At 40.6% G+C, this 18,847-nt stretch overlaps 1 protein-coding gene across 1 annotated transcript in view; it reads left to right on the forward strand.

Annotated features, from left to right (window-relative positions):
* The window catches only part of STK4 (serine/threonine kinase 4), a 105,338-nt gene extending 86,724 nt beyond the window's left edge, over positions 1-18,614 (forward strand). Inside the window, exon 11 of the mRNA XM_017541199.2 lies at positions 13,905-18,614. Coding sequence (XP_017396688.1) covers positions 13,905-14,063 — 159 coding nt within the window. The 3' untranslated portion in view covers positions 14,064-18,614. The remainder of the gene's footprint in view (positions 1-13,904) is intronic.
* Positions 18,615-18,847: the final 233 nt, after the last annotated feature.

Consider the following 18,847-nt stretch of genomic DNA (forward strand, 5'->3'; position numbering starts at 1 on the left):
AATTTATACACCGATTTGAAACTACACTGTCCCTCTTGTCGATGGGGGATATGTTCCAAGACCCCCACTGGACGGCAAAACCATAGGTAGTACCGAACCCCATTGCTCCCAGTTAGAACATGTTTCTGTTCATGTCTTTCACCCACAAATTTCATGCCTTTTCTGTGTTAACCAAGGGCTTATCTTATCACACAGCTGTGGTTGAAACTTTTGCCCCTTGAGGTATAACAACAAAACTAGCATGTATTTCTTTTTCCTTCTTCATAGTATCACTGGTAGAAGATTCATTCTTACTGTAATCTTAGCAACCTTAGTGTATAACTTTTTTTTTCTTTTCAGCCGACAATGTTGATTTTTTCACTTAAAGGAAGCACATCGTGGCTTCTCTTTGGCTGCTATGAATTGCCAGCATCACTGCTCTTACATTTTGGGTCCATTATTAAGTGAAATAGGGTTTCCTTAAACACAAGTACTTTGATACCAATTCTGCAATAGTCCATTTGATAACCAAGGTGACTACAGAGTGACTGACAGGCGGGTAGTGTGTATAGCATGGTTATGCTGGACAAAGAGTTGATTCACATCCCAGATGGGATAGAGCAGGGCAGCACAGGATTTCATCATGCTTCTTAGAATGACACACAGTTAAAACTTAGGAATTGATTATTTCTGGAAGTTTCCATTTAATATTTTTAGACCTTGGTTGACTGTGGGTAACTGAAACTGCAGATAAGGGGGAATAATGTATTCTTAAAAGAGAATTTTTCTTAAAGAGCAGTCATAAGCAACCAGGACTAGAGTGAATTTTTGCTTTATTTTTCTTTGTAACTCTATTGCAATTAGGATACTGAATTAGTCGCTCATGTTGATTTTGGTATGCATGGGTCAATTTTGAGTAATTGACATAACTTTATTTAATGAACTTATGTTATCCTTTTAGGCTTATGTATTGATTATATACTTTCAAAGCTGAAAAGCCTAGTGTCTTACTAGTGCTTGAGAGAACTCAGTAAAAAGTCGGTATCACTTTCAAATAAAGGCTTAAAGATTAAGGATATATTTCTTTATTAAATATTTATTGAAAATTATTTTTTGCTGGCCTGCTCTCTGAAAATATATTAGATATAGTCTCTACTCTTAAATAGCTCCCACTTTAGTAAACAAAAAAGATACATGATTGAAAGAGGAGTTGGAGCTTGCACTGAGCCGGAAGGCTGAATGGGCCGTCCCCTAAGCAGAAGACAGAAGTAGATCCAGCAGAAGCTTGGAGGTGTACAAAAGTATTGCACCTGAAGGAACTGGGAGTCATTGCTAGTAGTATTGACAAATGAGGTCATAAGTCTTTTTGTTTATTTAACCTAATTTTATCAGTTCTCTGTATCTCAAGTGTGTTACTTGAAATAACCAAACTTACATTTCATTTTTAAAAATGAAAATTCAGACCCTTCCCTGAATTAGAATGAGCCCCCCACTTGCATTATAAATTTATGAGGGGTGAAGTGTTGTTGTTGTTGTTTTTTTCCAGAGACTCTGGCCACAGGGATTCTTCCATCTCTCAACTTCTGTAGCACATGTTGCCCTGACATGCAATTGGTCAGGCTTTCAGTCAGATGTGCTAAGGTTCCTGTTCTAATTCAACCATTTACAACCTCTGGGACCACAGGCAAATGTCTGTATCTCTCTAAGCCTCCAATGTCTGCCTCTGTAAAGTTGGGGTAAGAGTACTTCTTGGACTTCAGTGAGGATTACTTAAGATCATGCATGTAAGGTGCTGAGCACAATGCCCAGCACACGGAACTCAATTAAAAGTAGCTCTAATTAATGTTAGTGATCATTAGCACTCATTAATACCCCCGACCGTAGCTTGTTTTCATGACTTACCTACCTCTTTTCTCTCCACAACTAGTGTGAAGGGAGCATACTATATACTTTCTTGTCCCATATACCCACTCTTACTCACCATACTCCTCTATCCCTACATAGGTTCTGACACAGAGTGGGTCCTGGCTACATTTTTAAAAAGATGTAATACTAGATATCAGCAAGTAAACCTTGGGTGATAGGAAAGTTTCTTATGGGTTCTTGCTGTGGAGAATCCGAGTCAAGATGATAGTGAAAAAAATCTGTTTGGTCAAAAGTATGTTACCTTGGCCAAAGACTGTTATCAACCTCAGAACAAAACCAAAACAAAACAGGTGCCTTGTGAATTCCAGAGTAACTTGTAAAAGCTCATGCCAGAATAGAGTTGGAATAAATTCTAAACATGCAAAATGCTACTTTAAGAATTTTGTCCTGTGAATTTAAGAATGGTTTTTAATTACAGTAGCTCCCAAACCTTAACTATGGTTTTGCTTTCCATGGCTTCAGTTACCCGAACCACCTGCACTCTGAAAATATTAAATAGAAAATTCCAGAAATAAACAATTCATGGGCTTTTAATTACACGTCATCCTGAGTAGTGTGATGAAACCTTGTGCCGTCCTGTTTTGTCCTTCCTGGGACATGAATCATCACTCTGTTCAGCATATCTACGCTGTTGCACCCATTAGTCACTTAGTAGACATCTTGGTTATCATAAAGCCTGTTGTGGTACTGGTATTACAGTGCTTGTGTTTAACCCTTTTTTAAAAATTTTATTTTTAGTATGGAGATTTCTTTTTCTTTACTTTTATGTTCAGGGATACATGTGCAGGTTTTTACATAGGTAAACTGTGTGTCTCTGGGGCTTGCTGTACAGATTACAGTATTTTATAACCCAAGTAATTAGCACAGTACCCAATAGGTGATCTGTTGATCCTTTCCCTTCTCCCACTCTCCACCTTCCAGTAATCCTCAGTGTCTGTTGTTCTCCTGTATGTACTCATGTTTTTGAGGTTTAGATAAGTGAGAACATGCAGTATATTTCTCTTTTTGAGATGGAGTCTTGCTCTGTCTGTCGCCTACGCTGGAGTGCAGTGGTATGATCTCGGCTCACTGCAGCCTCTGTCTTTTGAGTTCAAGCAATTCTCCTGCCTCAGCCTCCTGAGTAGCTGGGATTATAGGTGTGTGCCACCACGCCCAGCTGATTTTTGTATTTTTAGTAGGGACAGGGTTTCACCATGTTGGCCACCCTGGTGTCCAATTCCTGACCTCAAATGATCCTCCTACCTTGGCCTCCCAAAGTGCTGGGATTGTAGGCTGAGCCACCTCGCCTGGCCTCAGTTTTTGTTTTTCTCTTCCTGTGTTAGTTTGCTTGAGATAATGGCCCCTAGCTCCATCCAAGTTGCTGCAGAGGACCTGATCTTATTCTTTTTTATGGCTACATAGCATCCCAGGGTGTATATGGACAACATTTTCTTTATCCAGTCTACCATTGATGAACACTTAGGCTAATTCCATGTCTTTGCTATTGTGAATAGTGCTGTCATGAACATAAGTGTGTATGTGTCTTCATGGTAGAATTGTTTATATTCCTTTAGGTATATACTCAGTAACAGGATTGCTGGGTTAAGTGGTAATTCTGTCTTAAGTTCTTTGAGAAATCACCCACACTGTTTTCCGCAACAGCTGAACTAATTGACACACCAGCAGTGTGTAAACATTCCCTTTTCTCCACAACCTCACCAGCATCTGTTATCTTTTGACTTTCTAGTAATAGCAAAAATTCTGACTAATGTGAGACGATATCTCACTGTGGATTTGTTTTTTGTTTATTTGTTTGTTTGCACAGGGTGTTGCCCTGTCACTCAGGCTGGAGTGAGGTGGTATGATCATGGCTCACTGCAGGCTTGACCTCCTGGGCTCAGTAGATCATCTGCCTCAGCCTCTTGAGTAGCTGGGACTATGGGAATGTGCCACTACATCTGGCTAGTTGTTTTTGTATTTTTTTGTAGAGATGGGATTTTATGATATTTCCCCGGCTGGTCTCAAACTTAGGCTCAAGTGATCCACCCACCTCAGCCTCCCAAAGTGTTGTGATTACAGGTGTGAGCCACTGCAATCAGCTTCATTGTGGTTTTGATTTGCATTTTCTAATGATTAAAGATGTTGAGCACTTTTTAATTTGCTTGTTGGCCACATGTATGTCTTCTTTTGAAAAGTGTCTGTTCATGTCCTCTGCACACTTTTTCATAGGAAGGTTTGCTTTTTGCTTGTAAATTTGTTTAAGTTCCTTATAGATTGTGGATATTAGATCTTTGTTGGATGCATAGTTTTCAAATATTTTCTCCCATTCTGTAAGTTGTCTGTTTACTCCCTTCATAGTTTCTTTTGCTGTGCAGAAGCTCTTTAGTTTAATTTGGTCTCATTTGTTGACTTTTGCTTTTGTTGCAGTTGCTTTTGGTGTCTTCATCATGAAATCTTTGTCAGGTCCTATTTCCAGAATGGTATTTCCTAGATTATCTTCCATGGTTTTTATAGTTTTAGATTTTACATTTAAGTGTTTAGTCTACCTTGACTTGACTTTTGTATATGGTATAAGGAAGGGGTCCAGTTTTAATCTTCTGCATATGGCTAGCCACTTATCCCAGGACCATTTATTGAACAGGGAATCCTTTCCCCATTGCTTGTTCTTGTCAGCTTGGTTGAGGATCAGTGGGTTGTAGGTATGCAGCCTTATTTCTAGGTTCTCTATTCTGTCCCATCAATCTGTATGTCTCCTTTTGTACCAGTGCCATGCTGGTTGGGTTACTGTAGCCCTGTAGTTACTGCAGCTTTTTTCTTTCTGCGTAGGATTGCCTTGGTTTTTTTGGCTTTTAAAAAATTCCATAGGAATAGCATTGAAGCTGTAAATTGCTTTGGGGGCAGTATAGCCATGTTAACAATGATTCTTCCTATCCATGAGCATGAAAAAACATTCTTATCCAATGTTTTTTTCATTTGTTGATGTCATTTTTGATTTATTTGAGCACTGTTTTATAATTCTTTTAGTAGAGATCTTTCACCTCCCTGGTTAGCTGTATTCTATTTACATATCTTTCATTTTCCCGGTAGTTTATCTTTTTGTGGCTATCGTGAATGGTATTGCATTATTGATTTGGTTTTCAGTTTGGATGTTAGTGTATAAGAATGCTATTTATTATATTTTTGTACATTGATTTTATATACTGAAACTTGGCTGAAGTGGTTTATCAGATCAAGGAGCTTTTGGGCAGAGTCTATAGGGTTTCCTATGTATAGAATTATATTGTCTGCACACAGATAGTTTGATTTCCCTTCTTCCTGTTTGGATGTCTTTTATTTCTTTTTCTTGTCTCATTGCTCTGGGAGGACTTCCAGTACTTTGTTGAATAGGAGTGGTGAGAACGGGCATCCTTGTCTTGTTCTGGTTTTCAAAGGGAATGCTTCCAGCTTTTGCCCATATAGTATGATGTTGGCTGTGGGTTTTTCGTAGATGGGTCTTATTATTTTGAAGTATGTTTCTTCAATTACTAGTTTGTTGAGGGTTTTTTTTTTTTTTTTTTGTTGAATTGTATCAAAAGCCTTTTCCGCATCTGAGATAATCATGTGGTTTCTGTTTATGTGATGAATCACATTTACTGATGTGCGTATGTTGAACCAATCTTGCATCTCAGGGATAAAGACTACCCGATGGTGGTAGATTAGCTTTTTTATGTGCTGCTGGATTTGATTTGCTAGTATTTGGTTGAAGATTTTTGCATCTATGTTCCTCGAGAAAAATGGCCTGAAGTTTTATTGTTGTTGTTGTTGCTGTTGTTGTGTCTCTGTCAGGCTTTGGTGTCCGGATGATGCTAGCCTCATAGAATGAGTTAGGGAGGAATCCCTCCTCCTCAATTTTTTGGAATAGTTTCAGTAGGATTGGTACCAACTCTTCCTTATACATCTGATAGAATTCAGCTGTGATTCCATCTGGTCCTGGTTCTAGGTTTTGTAGCTTGTGTGTATCGAGGTGGTCATAATTGTTTTTTTTTTTAATCTTTCTGTGGGGTCAGTGGTAACATCCTCTTTGTCATTTCTGATTGTGTTTATTTGGATCTTCTTTTTTTCTTTATTAGTCTAGCTAGTGGTCCATCTAACTTACTAAATTTTTTTTTTTTTTTTTTTTTTTTTTTTTTTTTCTTAGTTTTCTTTTTTTTTTTTTTTGTTAGCTTTGGGGTTGGTTTGCTCTTCTTTCTCTAGTTCCTCTAGTTTATGAGTAACCCTTATTTTAAATTAATAATGGCCTCAAGGCATAAGAGTTGTGATGCTGGCAATTTGGATTTGTCAAAGGGAAGCTGTAAAGTGCTTCCTTGTTTGTTTCTCTCTTACTGTGTCTAATTTAAAAATTAAACTTTATCATAGGTATATATGTATAGGAAAAAATTGTGTGTGTGTATATATATACACACATACATATACATATACACACACATATATATATATATACACACACACACATACACATACATACAGATATCTAGCTAGATAGTACCAAAATACATACATCTGTGGTTTTGGACATCCACTGGAATGTATCCCCTGTGGGTAGGGGGGACTACTGTAATCACAAAAAAACTAACAGTATGCAAGTACTTCATATCATAGAAAATGTTATTATTTAAAGAAGAAAACTTGATTTTTGTGTTTGCCAATTATTAAATCATGTTCTTTATACATACACATGTGTACACACACAATGTACTGAGTCTCCTCTCTAGGTTCTGTGGACAAAGTCTTTGGGTTATTTGAACCCAGTCTTCTAAGAGAACCATGTCAGAGATCTTGTCATTACATCACCACACCTACTTGAAGCCCGATTTCTTTGATTCACCTAGGCTTATGATCTGCATTTCATTCCAGTCTTCTTGGTACATATTTTTTATATATGTGGTCAAGTTTTCTGTGGAATTCTGATAATGAGAATTACAAGTGTTGATTAATTATAAACCTAAAATGGGATTGAGGCAATTGTTAACTCATCATGGTTTTGCTGCTTTCCCTCCTTACTGGGGAAGAATTAGGAAGATTTTATCGGGGACTGATGGAAGAATAATTTGGCATGACCATAATTTGGGTCAGAAAAAGTCTCTTATTAAAATTCCCACAAGGTTCATTTAAGGAGCAAGATCTTTTGAAACTAATGGTGTGGTACTTACTAAATCCACACAAGTTATGCTTTGATTGTCATCTTCTTTGATTTTTCTGCTTGGTTGTCATCTGATGAGAGATTACTGCATTACCTGAGAATCTTACCTTACTAGAGTCGTTTCTCTCTAAACTAGAATCCCTTCTAAATAGTAACATATTCGCATCAAGAAAGAGTGAGAACCCTTGGTACTAAGCTGGTGCTCCAGATGCCTTTGTACATTCTGTTGTTGTTGCACTTTTCCTGACTTTCTAGTGGCCGGTGTGGAGGTGTGGGATGGTATGTTGGTGCCTTCATTCAACTTTTTAGCTTCTGTCAAGCTACCCTGTCATCTTGCTAAATTCCAAAGGTGTGTTCTTTTCTCATTCTTGGTCACAATAAAACATCACCTGAGACGGGATCAGCCTGACTCGCCCATCCACAAGGGATGACGTGTTTGAGAAATCCTGTTTGTGACACTGGGGAAAAAATTGTGAGTGTTCATCTCTGATACATATGGAATCGAAGCTTGTCCTTAAAAGCTCTGGCAGGTCTCTCTTTGATGTTTTTTTAGGGACATCTCATTACATCATTTGTGCAATAGACTTTTGAGGTGAGAGTTTCTAGTGGCAGAGGAGCAGAACTTTGAAATAGGTCTAAACCCTGTACTTTGGATATGGGCCAGACCCATTTGTGTTTCCCATGGGACTGGTTGACAAGGCACAAGGAAGCTCTACTATACATTCTCATGTGGTTAGTGTAGCCTGACTGCTGATGCAACATAGGCTAATTGTCAGTGTAATTCCTGTGAGTTATCTCTGTGATGAAATATCAGCTGGAGCTTCCCAGTGGGTCTCTGGGCCGGTTATGCAACCGACTTTGACATGGTATGATTCAGAATTTCAGAGTTGCTAAGGTGATTTGGGAAGAAATCAGTTCCCATCAGCCTTCATTATTCATACTGAAGGTAGGAATCAGGACTTGGCCAGGCTGTGGCCTGGCCCAGAGGAAATACATTAGATTTATATGATTTACAGTTTCTCACATAGAGTTTACTAGAGTTACCTCTGTGTATGTGATATGTGTCATGTACCATGTTATGAGCTCATCTTATAGCAACAGCAGCTATTATTTACATTATATACTTCCTCCATTTCCCAAAAAATTATATAAGGTGGTAGCTGACAATAAAAAGGTCAGGGATTACCAGGAGTTCAGGGGAGGGATGAATAGGCGAAGCACTGAAGGTTTTTAGGGTAGTGAAATATTCTGTATGGCATTTTTCTGGTGGATGCATGACATTATGTTCTATACTTTACCAGTACCTCCAAACCTCACAACTTCCCTTGTAGAATCAGTAATGTCCTCCATTGAAAAATGAGAAAATTGAGGCACATATTAGATGATTTATCCAAAGGCATCCAACTACCAAGGGCAGAACTCGTATGGAACCAGGTCCATCTGACTTAACACCAGTGCTCTTGCCTCTAACCTGAGCTGCTTCTCTGACAGGTGTACTGCCGTTTATATTCATGTTGCCCAGCAGTGTTCCTGACCTAGGATAGCTGCCAGTAAAGTTGGTTGATTTTATTTGAATCATATTAAGCACCCTGGAGTCACTGTACTTCTGCAGCAGCACCCTGTGTGTAGTAGGTACTTGGTATTTTTATGTGAACAAAAGCAGCAAAGTAGACAGCATACCCATTTTACAGATGAGAAAATTAAATCCCAGAAAGTGTCGACAAGTAACTTGCCTAAAGTCACCCATCACCACTGGTGGCATTTCTGAATGTGAGGGCTACCTGATGTATCTAATGTCAGCTGAATTCATAATTCTTCCTGTCTTCCACATTTTTCACAAATAGACTCCCATTTCCAGAAACCCTTCAGGTTTCTTCCAGTTGCTTGTTGTCTCTTCTAATTCAAGTTCCTCATTCCCCTCTGAGACCACCTCAGCCTGTCCATATCACTATCAGCATTTTGGACAAAGCCATTCAATAAGTCTCTAAGAAGTTCCAAACCTTCCCACATTTTCTTGTCTTCTTCTGAGCCCTCCAAATTGTTCCAACCTCTGCCTGTTACCCAGTTCTAAAGTCACTTCCACATTTTCAGGTACCTTTTCAGTAGCACCCACTCCTGGTAGCAATTTACTGTATTAATCTGTTTTCATGCTGCTGATAAAGACATATTCAAGACTGGGCAATTTACAAAAGAAAAAGTTTAATGGATTCAGTTCCACATGGTTGGGGCAGCCTCACAATCATGGCAGAAGGTGAAAGGCACATCTCACATGGCGGCAGATACAAGAAGAGAGCTCGTGTAGGGAAACTCCCCTTTATAAAACCATCAGATTGGCCAGGCACAGTGGCTCATGCTCTTAATCCCAGCGCTTTAGGAGGCTGAGATGGGCGGATCACCTGAGGTCGGGAGTTCAAGGCTAGCCTGGCCAACATGGTGAAACGCCGTCTCTACTAAAAATACAAAAATTAGCTGAGCGTGATGATGGGCACCTGTAATACCAGCTGTTGGGAGGCTGAGGAGGAGAATTGCTTGAACTCAGGAGGTAGAGGTTGCAGTGAGCCGAGATTGTGCCACTATACTCCAGCCTGGGTGACAGAGCCGGACTCCATCCCAAAAAAAAAAAAAAAGCCATCAGATCTCATGAGACTTATTCACTATCATTAGAATAGTATGGGAAATACCCACCCATGCTATTTAATTACCGAGATTTAATTACCTCCCACCGCGTCCGTCCCACAACATGTAGGAATTGTGGGAGCTACAATTCAAAATAAGATTTGTGTGGGGACACAGCCAAACCATATCATAGATTTTCCTGAGATAATGAGGGACTGATAATCAGGAGCTGATCTAGATATGCAAGTATGGAGTATGGGAATCACAGAATAAAGAGGATGTTCGAATCCTATGGGAGAGATGAGATACTGAGTGGATATTTCCCATACCTGGTGGAAACACCTCAAGCTTCTTACATGGCTGGTTGAGAATTTGCTGCTTCAAGATTCTGGCTGTAGCAAAACTGTAGAATCACAGTTATTTTACTATAAGATATCCGTTTGAAATGTATTTATGCCACCAAGGACCAGGAAGGTGAAATGCTACACGTGGCGCCATAGAACTATTGCCTGAGCTTGTTTTTCGGAAAAATCCATATCTGGATGATGTGACTGAGTCATCAGCAGTGCCTGGCTGGCTGTGTTCTAATAGGTCAGATGTAACTTAAGCCCCAAAGTTCTTAGGACAGCCATAAATTAGTCTGAAGGTGGCAACAAGCAAGGGTGCATGTTGCCTCCAGCTTAGAATCAAGGGCAACAAAGCTGCCTAGAAATTGGAAACCCAGGAGAAGCTTTAGACCAGAGACAGGCAGCAATACTTTGTGAGAATTTTACTAACAGAAAAGGAAGATACAGAGTCATGTTTATCAAACTTGAGGATTTATAAGAAATACCTATATAGCTTATATATTTTATTTTTATTTATTTTTGAGACAAGGTCTTGCTCTGTTTCCCAGGCTAGAGTGCAGTGGCTCAATCAAGGCTTACTGCGGCCTCACAGTGAGCTCAATCCTCTCATCTCAGCCTCTGGAGTACCTGGGACTGTGTACCACCACACCTGGCTAATTTTTTTTCCCCCATAGAAATGGGATCTCACTATGTTGCCCAGGCTGGTCTGGAGTTCCTGGGCTCAACCAGTCCTCCCACTTAGGTCTCCCAGAGTGCTGGAATTCAGGCATGAGCCACCATGCCCAGCGTGTGTAGCTTCTTTAAAATGCAAAATCCTGTGCTTCACCTCCCACGGAGTCTGATTAAGTAGCTTTGGCTAGGGGCTCAGGAATCTGTATTTTTAGCAAGTGATTCTGATATAAGTGATCCATAGATCATACACTGAGAAACACTGAGTCTGGAAAGACTTCTGAGATCATCTAGTCAGCCCTCTCTCACAAATGGGGAATTTAAGGTCTAAGGAGGAGAAGGGGCTTGACCAAGTGGCTGAACAAGTTGCAAAGTCAGTGCAGCTCCACTAACGTGCACTTCTTCATTTTGCAATTTACTCTTCATCCTAGTGGCAGGATGAAAGGCAAGTCTACCCTCCTAATTCCCAGCTCCCCTTCCTTCTTGCTATTTTTTATTTTCTTTTTTTCCAGAGTACCTTCTAGTGTAAAAATAATTTACTAATTTGATGTGTTTATTGCTGTTTTCCTTGCTTCACTAAAATGTAAGCTTCACAAGGGCAGTGATTTTGTTTTGTTTTGTTTTCACTGAAGTAGCCTATGTGCCTCGAACAGCACCTGACCCATAGTAGGTGCTCAATGAGTATTTATAAGTGGATGGGTGAAAACTACTTTGTTAAACTGTACATAAGTTAACAGGAATTATGTACCAGTCCTTAGGCATTAGCACAAAATAGAATAGAATATTTTCTTTTTCACGTTTGATTCTAGCTTGAATTAGAGGTTATAGAAACAGCTTCTTTATGGAAGATAAGAGACTTACCAATCATATATACAATAACAATAATATGAATAACAATAGCAACAATAACAACAGTGATAACTTCCATTTATGGAATATTTACATTCCATAATGTAGGCACGGTAAAAGGCACGTCTCACATGGTAGCAGACAAAAGAAGAGAGCTTGTGTATTAAAACAGATTAATACGTAAATTGGTACCAGGAGTGGTACCAAATGCCAAAGACTAGGCAATAGTATTCCATAAATGGAATATTTACTGTCCCTCCAACACATACCATGTGAAGTTCTGAGCTAAGACCATCACACCATTATCTCATCTAAGTCTTAGTACAGACCAAGGGCAGAGGAACAAACTAGTATTGTCTGTTTTCCAAAGGAGGAAACTGAGGTGAAATTACTGTTTAAGGTTAAATAGCCAGTGCACATTTAGGACCTGTGATCCCGAAGATTACATTCTTAACTACCCGTTACATTCAGTATTAGGCTTGGGGAATTCTCTCTTTGCAGAAGGAATTGAAAATGCCAGAGATTAGGCAAGCACCGCTCTTTGGGATGTCCTTGGGCCAAGAACACCAGCCTCTAAGGTAGTATAAAACCACAGACTGGAAAGACGCATTTTTTTTTTCAGCCCAGCTTTCCAGTATTTACCCACACTCTCAAGTCTTTCCATCCTTACATTACAAAGAACCTTTCGTCTTGAACTATTAGGGTTTCTCACTTCTCAGACACCCTCCCTGAAGCAGCCCAAGGAAAATTCCTGTGGTGACAGGTCATTTCTAGGAAGGCCACTGTAGCACTTCATACTTGCTCACACCCCACCCACTCAAGGAAGGGTAGACAGAAAGAGGCTCCTTCACCCAGCTTCTGTGCTGCTTTCCTGTTGAGGCCACAGGAAGGGGCTGAGGATCATGATTTTTCTAAATGTGGACACAGCAGACCTCTTGTAAGACTTGGGTGAGCCTTTGAGTTCTTGAAACACTGTACCTATTAAAACTGGTTGTGAACACACAGAATAAAGTATCACCACCCACTGTGAATAATGTCAGCATTCATTCCCACCCCTGACAGCCAAGACTGGCCCACTTGGAATCAGTGAGCACTTCACACATGGCAGCAGAGCCCCTTACCCCACAGCTGCAGACACAGGTTGAACACTGGTGCACCCCTGGGCCTTTATGAAGAGAGAGGCTTATAACACCCACTGCCATCTTTACACACAGTGTCGTAGGTACTGTGCTGAGAACTTCACAGCCATGATCTCATTTAATTCTTATAATTAAATAAGATGAGGCACTGCTGTCCCACTTCCGTAGATGGGGAAGGCCTGGAGAGAGTGGTAACTTGTCAGAGTCTTATGGCATCTGCAACAGGCAGAACCACATTTTAAACAAAGGTTGAGTTAGTTCTAAAACCTGTGCTTTGCTAGTCTGCTCTTCTGTACCAGTGGTTAAGAGCATTGACTCTGGAGCCACACTGCCTGGATTTCAGTGTTGACTCTGCCACTTACTAGTTGGGAGACATTGGGCAGGTTACTTAGCTATCCTCCTCCTTGGGCTGTTCATCTATAACATAAGGATAATAATGTCCTCATAGCATGGGTTGCTAAAAAGATTAAAGGAATCCATATATGTAAAGCACTCAGTGTCTGGTGCATAGAAATCACTAAATGCCAGCCATTATTATTAATTTATGTATCAAGTCCTTTTTTTCTCTGCTTGATAGAAACTTGATCTCAGAAGTTTCAGGTTTTTCCAACTACCCACCCTTATTTCCAACCCCTGCCAAGGGTTGCATCTGTATTCCCAAGTGGCTTAGAGTGTTACCTGCTATATAGTAGCCTCAAATGAATGCTGGTGATGATATTATGGCAGTGCCGAGACATTGGGGGTGTGGGAAGGCAGGGTTAGGGGCAGGCATCTGCGTCTCGTCAGCGTCCATCCTCCGTGGTGTCGTATCCTGAAAGTGTGAAGGGCGCTGTCCAGATGCTCATCTTGTGGACAGCACAAGAACGGGGAGGCAACCACTATTTCACGTACAGCAAGTTACTGTTATTTTAATGCCCTAACAATGAATCTATATTTAATTAATTTAAAAGCTAGTGGAGGTAAGAGTATTATTCACTCAGTTCCTGGTCAAGGTACATTAAATCAAAAAGGTTAGCACTTAGAACTTTTCCAGGGATAGATAATCTCAGACAAGCTTCAAGGTATGCCATTCTTTGGAATGAATTGTCACTTTCCAACCACCACCACCCAGCAGTGTCTTCCCGTCTCCCTTCCTTCTGGGTGCCTGGGAAGGCAGGCTTCGCCACTGTTCTGCCACTGGCCTAAGCTTCGTCGTGACTATACTTTCCACTTCTCTTCTAGCTTAAGAGTTGGACAGTGGAGGACCTTCAGAAGAGGCTCTTGGCCCTGGACCCCATGATGGAGCAGGAGATTGAAGAGATCCGGCAGAAGTACCAGTCCAAGCGGCAGCCCATCCTGGATGCCATTGAGGCTAAGAAGAGGCGGCAGCAAAACTTCTGAGCAAGGCCAGGCTGTGAGGGCCCAGCTCCACCCAGGCTGTGGTGAATTCTAGATGGCTTCCCTCACATTTGTTAGCCAGAACTTCTGCTCTGTCATTTCTCCACAGCACCTTTGTGAACTCAGGAATGTGCGCCAGTGGGAAGGGCTCTCTTGACAGTCAGCGTGCCATCTTGATGTGTGTATGTACATTGGTCAGGTATATTATTTCAAAGGATTTATATTGGCGCTATCAACTCAGAGTTTTAAACCCCAGGAACAGAGACTTCTAGTTGAGTGATAGCTGGGAAAGTTTTACATTGTCTTTTTGTTTTTCTTCTCCCAAGAGCTTTCAATTGTTCTTTCTGGAAGATTTTTAAAAAATATATAAATATGCATATATATATATAAATTATAAATAGATTCCCCACTCAGTGTGGTGGCATCTCTGTACAGGTACAGTTTTAAACAGTTTGCCTCTTTTCTGTAAGATTATGGTACTGTGGAACATGAGAGCAGAGGACATTGGGAGGCTGTTAGGGGGTCACTGAATCCCAGGAGTCAGCCTCCCCCTTTTAAAAGCTACATTTAAAAATTAGGTTTAGGACAGTTCTTTTACCATGGTTTCAGCCTTGTGTGGTCATCACTGGCTTCTGGAGCTATTGGTGATGTCCAAGGGAAAGCTTTGAGAGTCTGTATTTACTCTTTGAGTCCCAGGAGAAGCCTGGCACCCTCTTTGCAAATTGACCTTTGCTCTTTCAACGCCTTTCATCCATCTCCACTCTCTCAGCTGCCTAAAGTCACAACACAGATATTGCCCAGTGCCTTAAGAGGAGAATGATCCACGGAGGGGATAGGCCTATCAGGAACTCTCAGCAAACACAGGGCTGTGTTCAGTCCACAAAGGGAAAGGGTTTTCAAAGCTCTCATTGTTCATGTAAAAAATCATACACGTGGCATTTTGCTCCACATTCCTTACAGACAGGGGTAGAGGGGGTTGCTTTTCTGACCCACATTCAAATATGTGACTGTTTTCTTTTCTCTTTTACTGCTAAGCAGGCTGGAAAGGATACATGAATATTAGACTAAGATTTGTTCTCCAGGAGGTTCAACCTGAACACAGAATGTCAGAGTTGGAAGGGATGTTAGAGGTCATCTGATCTGACCCTCTTGTACAGATGATCAGAAAACTGAGGCTTAGAGAGGGGAAGCGGCATGGCAAAAACCACAAAGCAAGTTAGCATAAAAGCTGGGACTAGAATTCAGGGTCCTCATTCCTAGGCCACTGAAACATGCAGCCCCTTCTTTGGGGGAAGAGACCTGTGTCAGTTTTAGTTAATTGTCCCAGCAGAACCTTGCTAACAGAAACCTGCTCTTGCCTTGGCTCTTCAGTAGGTGACCTGGCTGTAAAGAGATTCCCTAGATGAGCCAGATCATTCAGTTTCAGCAACTTCTTGAGCTCTGCAACATCTGCCGTAATAGCAGACAAGCACCCACAGAGGCAGGTTTCCGGCCTGAAGCAGATCAGAGGGCTTTGCAAAAGACAGCATAGGGCCATCTTCCTGCAACTTTGGCTTAATGCCACATGGTGTTTTGTCACACAGCAAAGTTCTGTGATAATTGGGGAAGACAAATATCTTTTTATTTTCTTCCAGTACCTCTTTCCCTCAGATGGGGAATCATCACTGGGTTGCACCTAAGGATACTGTAATTTGACTCCATAATTGCTTTTGCTCCTGAAACCTGGGAATCAATGGAAAGGCAGGGAATGTGCCTCTTCTGTGGCCAGATTCTGTTATTTGCAATTAAAGCAAGTTTTTAAAATATGCAAGAGGCAGTTGTTAGTCTTCAGGGCTTGGCCACTGAAATAGCTATGTGGCAGATACAGAAAATAGAGGACAATTTGAGGATCCTGCTGGAATAGTAAATGGCAGTTACCATTTGTTGACCACCTATTATATGTCAGGCCTTGAGCTGGGTAGGCTCTACACTTCACAGTAACCCTGTGACTTAACTACTTTATCTCCATTTCATAGATGAAGAAATGGGTTCAGAGAGAAAGATTCCTTCCCAAGGCCCTGCAGCTAGTAAATGATAGAATCAGAACTCATAACATCACTGTAGGGGATCAGTATTTATAGGAAAAAGGAAAGTCACAAGTCTGTTTAAAATGAAGTGACCACTTTTCTTGCATAGACTAAATAACTCTAACTGGCATTTTTAGGTTGGAAAGACAGCTGAATTAGTAAAGTCTGATTGCCAAGTAAGTTTTAAAAACCAAAGCATCCAGGATGCACACTCCTGCACCATTTGCTGTGCAAATTAATAGTTCTGTCTCTCTCTTTTTTCTTTTGATTTTATGAGATGGATTTTCGCTCTTGTTGCCCAGGCTGGAGTGCAATGGTGTGATCTTGGCTCACTGCAACCTCTGCCTCCCAGGTTCAAAGCAATTCTCCTGCCTCAGCCTCCCAAGTAGCTGGGATTACAGGCATGCACCACTACACCTGAATAATTTTTTGTGTTTTTAGTAGAGACAGGGTTTCACTATGTCTGTCAGGCTGGTCTTCAACTCCTGATCTCAGGTGATCCACCTGCCTTGGCCTCCCAAAGTGCTGCGATTACTATAGGCATGAGCCACCGCACCTGGCCTCTCTTTCTTTTTTAAACAAAGAACTTTGCAATTGGCCAGACAGGAAGAGAAAGCCCATTTTCTCCCTTCCTAAGCTAAATCCAAATAAAAGAAAGTTCAGTTTTCCCTCATAACTATTCTTGGGTCATGCACTTTGATCTGGAGTTTGTTTTGTTTCAAGCATATGTGCATCCAGCTTGCTGATCCAGCAGTCTGTTGCTTACCAGTCTAGCTAGATGGAGACTTTTGGCCAGAAGTCAATTTGTTTTGGATCAGAGAAATTTCTTGACAAGGAATATTTGTTTTCTAGTGACAGAAAGGCAACGGAGCAAGTCCTAGTTTTGTTGTTGTTGTTGAATACTAAATTTAAGATATACCAGCTTGCTTTCATTGAGCCCTGGGCTTCAGTCATTGCTTGAGCATTTGCAACTCGAGCTTCCAGGGAACTTCAAGGTCCTTGCTTGTTCTCTGCTTTCAAGAAACAATGACCTGATTCTGTCTTTAAAGACATCTCAGAATTCTTTAAGAATATCTTAGTTGGTCCTTCAGTAATTTTGAAGCACAGTCCTTTTTTTCCCCTTTTTTGTCCGTTTCCCCAAGCCACCAATTGGATGAATGAAAGTTTGATGGGGAAGAGGAAGGGTGGGAGGATGCATGGATGAGTGGATGAGTGGATAGACAGACGTATTGATAAATAGATAGAACCAGTCATCTGAAGCACCTTAAAAATTGTAGCCTTGACTCCTTGAGACTGTAGATTTTGATCCAAGAAACATTTATTTAGCACCTATTAGATGCCAGAAAGTTATACCATGTAAAACTCAGTAGGTCTTTTCAATATCAGGAATGAGAGAGGTGACATCATGATACATCCTATGGATATTAAAAAGTTAATAGAATATTATGAATAATTTTATGCTAATAAATTTAACAACTTCAAAGGTGAAATAGATAAATTCCTTGGAAAAATAAAAAGTACCAAAGTTCATTCAATGGATACTAGCCTGAGCAACATGGCAAAATACTGTCTCTTCAAAAAATAAAAAAAAATTAGTCGGGCATGGTGGTGCATACCTGTAGTCCTAGCTGGTCAGGAAACTGAAGTGGGAGGATCACCAGAGTCCGGGGAGGTTGAGGCTGCAGTGAGCCATGGCCTCACCACTGCACTCCAGCCTGAGTGACAGAAGGAGACCCTCTCTCCCTCAAATAAAGAAGAAATAGATAGTCTGAATAGCCTTATATCTACAGAAACTTAATAGTGCTGATAGATATAAGTATTATTATCCTCATTTTATAGATGTGGAAACTGAGGCTCAGAGAGGTAAAGTCTGTTGCTCAAGGTCATGTGGCTAGAATACTGGCAGAGCCAGGATTGAAATCCAGATCTTCTGATTCTTATTCCAGTGCCCTTTCTAGCGTACCATGTTGCCTCTAGAGATTGCAGCTCCTTACTTACTGCAAAATTGTTTCTGCCCAATTACATCTACACCTCACCCCATCCTTTCTTAAGCACTATGTTTGTGTTTTCATCAGTATTATATTCATTGTCTTTGGAATACATGTTCTTGTTTGTGTTAGGAAAAAAAATCTCTTTTACCAGCTTGCACTCAGACCAACTTGGGAAAAAACAAGCTTAAATGCTGTTGCTATGTACAGTTTAAAAATGTGAAGTTTGTAGCTTTAACTTTTTGTAAGAAAATCTAATAACACTGGCTTAAGTGTTGACCTGAAATGCCTATTTTGTAAGGTTTGGATGTAAGTAATCAATTGAGGTCAGCAGTTTGTATAAGTATGAGACATAGCTTCCTCCATTGCCCCCACTCCTTTTTTTTTTAAGTTTGAGTTGCTTCCTATGTGTTTATGTTAGAATTGTTGTTCTCCTTTCTTCTTCCTATACCTCATCACCTTTGTTTTAAATAAACTGTCCTTTGGACCGCAAACCCTTATTAATGAGCCTGGATAACTGTGTTGTGAAAAATCTTCGTGACATCGACTCTGTGGTGTTTATTCTGAGATCCAAAGTCGGGGAAAGATAGGTAAACTTTTGTTGGGCTTCTGTTGTGTGCCAGGGTACTGAGCTAGTTTGTCAGGGATATAAAGATGAACCAGACACCATCCTTGCAGAGCATTTGGGAAGTTAGCCAAGCACAAAAACAGACAATATTGAACATACCATGGT

The sequence above is a fragment of the Cebus imitator genome, unplaced genomic scaffold (assembly GCF_001604975.1).
Source record: "Cebus imitator isolate Cc_AM_T3 unplaced genomic scaffold, Cebus_imitator-1.0 Scaffold132, whole genome shotgun sequence".
Taxonomy (NCBI): domain Eukaryota; kingdom Metazoa; phylum Chordata; class Mammalia; order Primates; family Cebidae; genus Cebus; species Cebus imitator.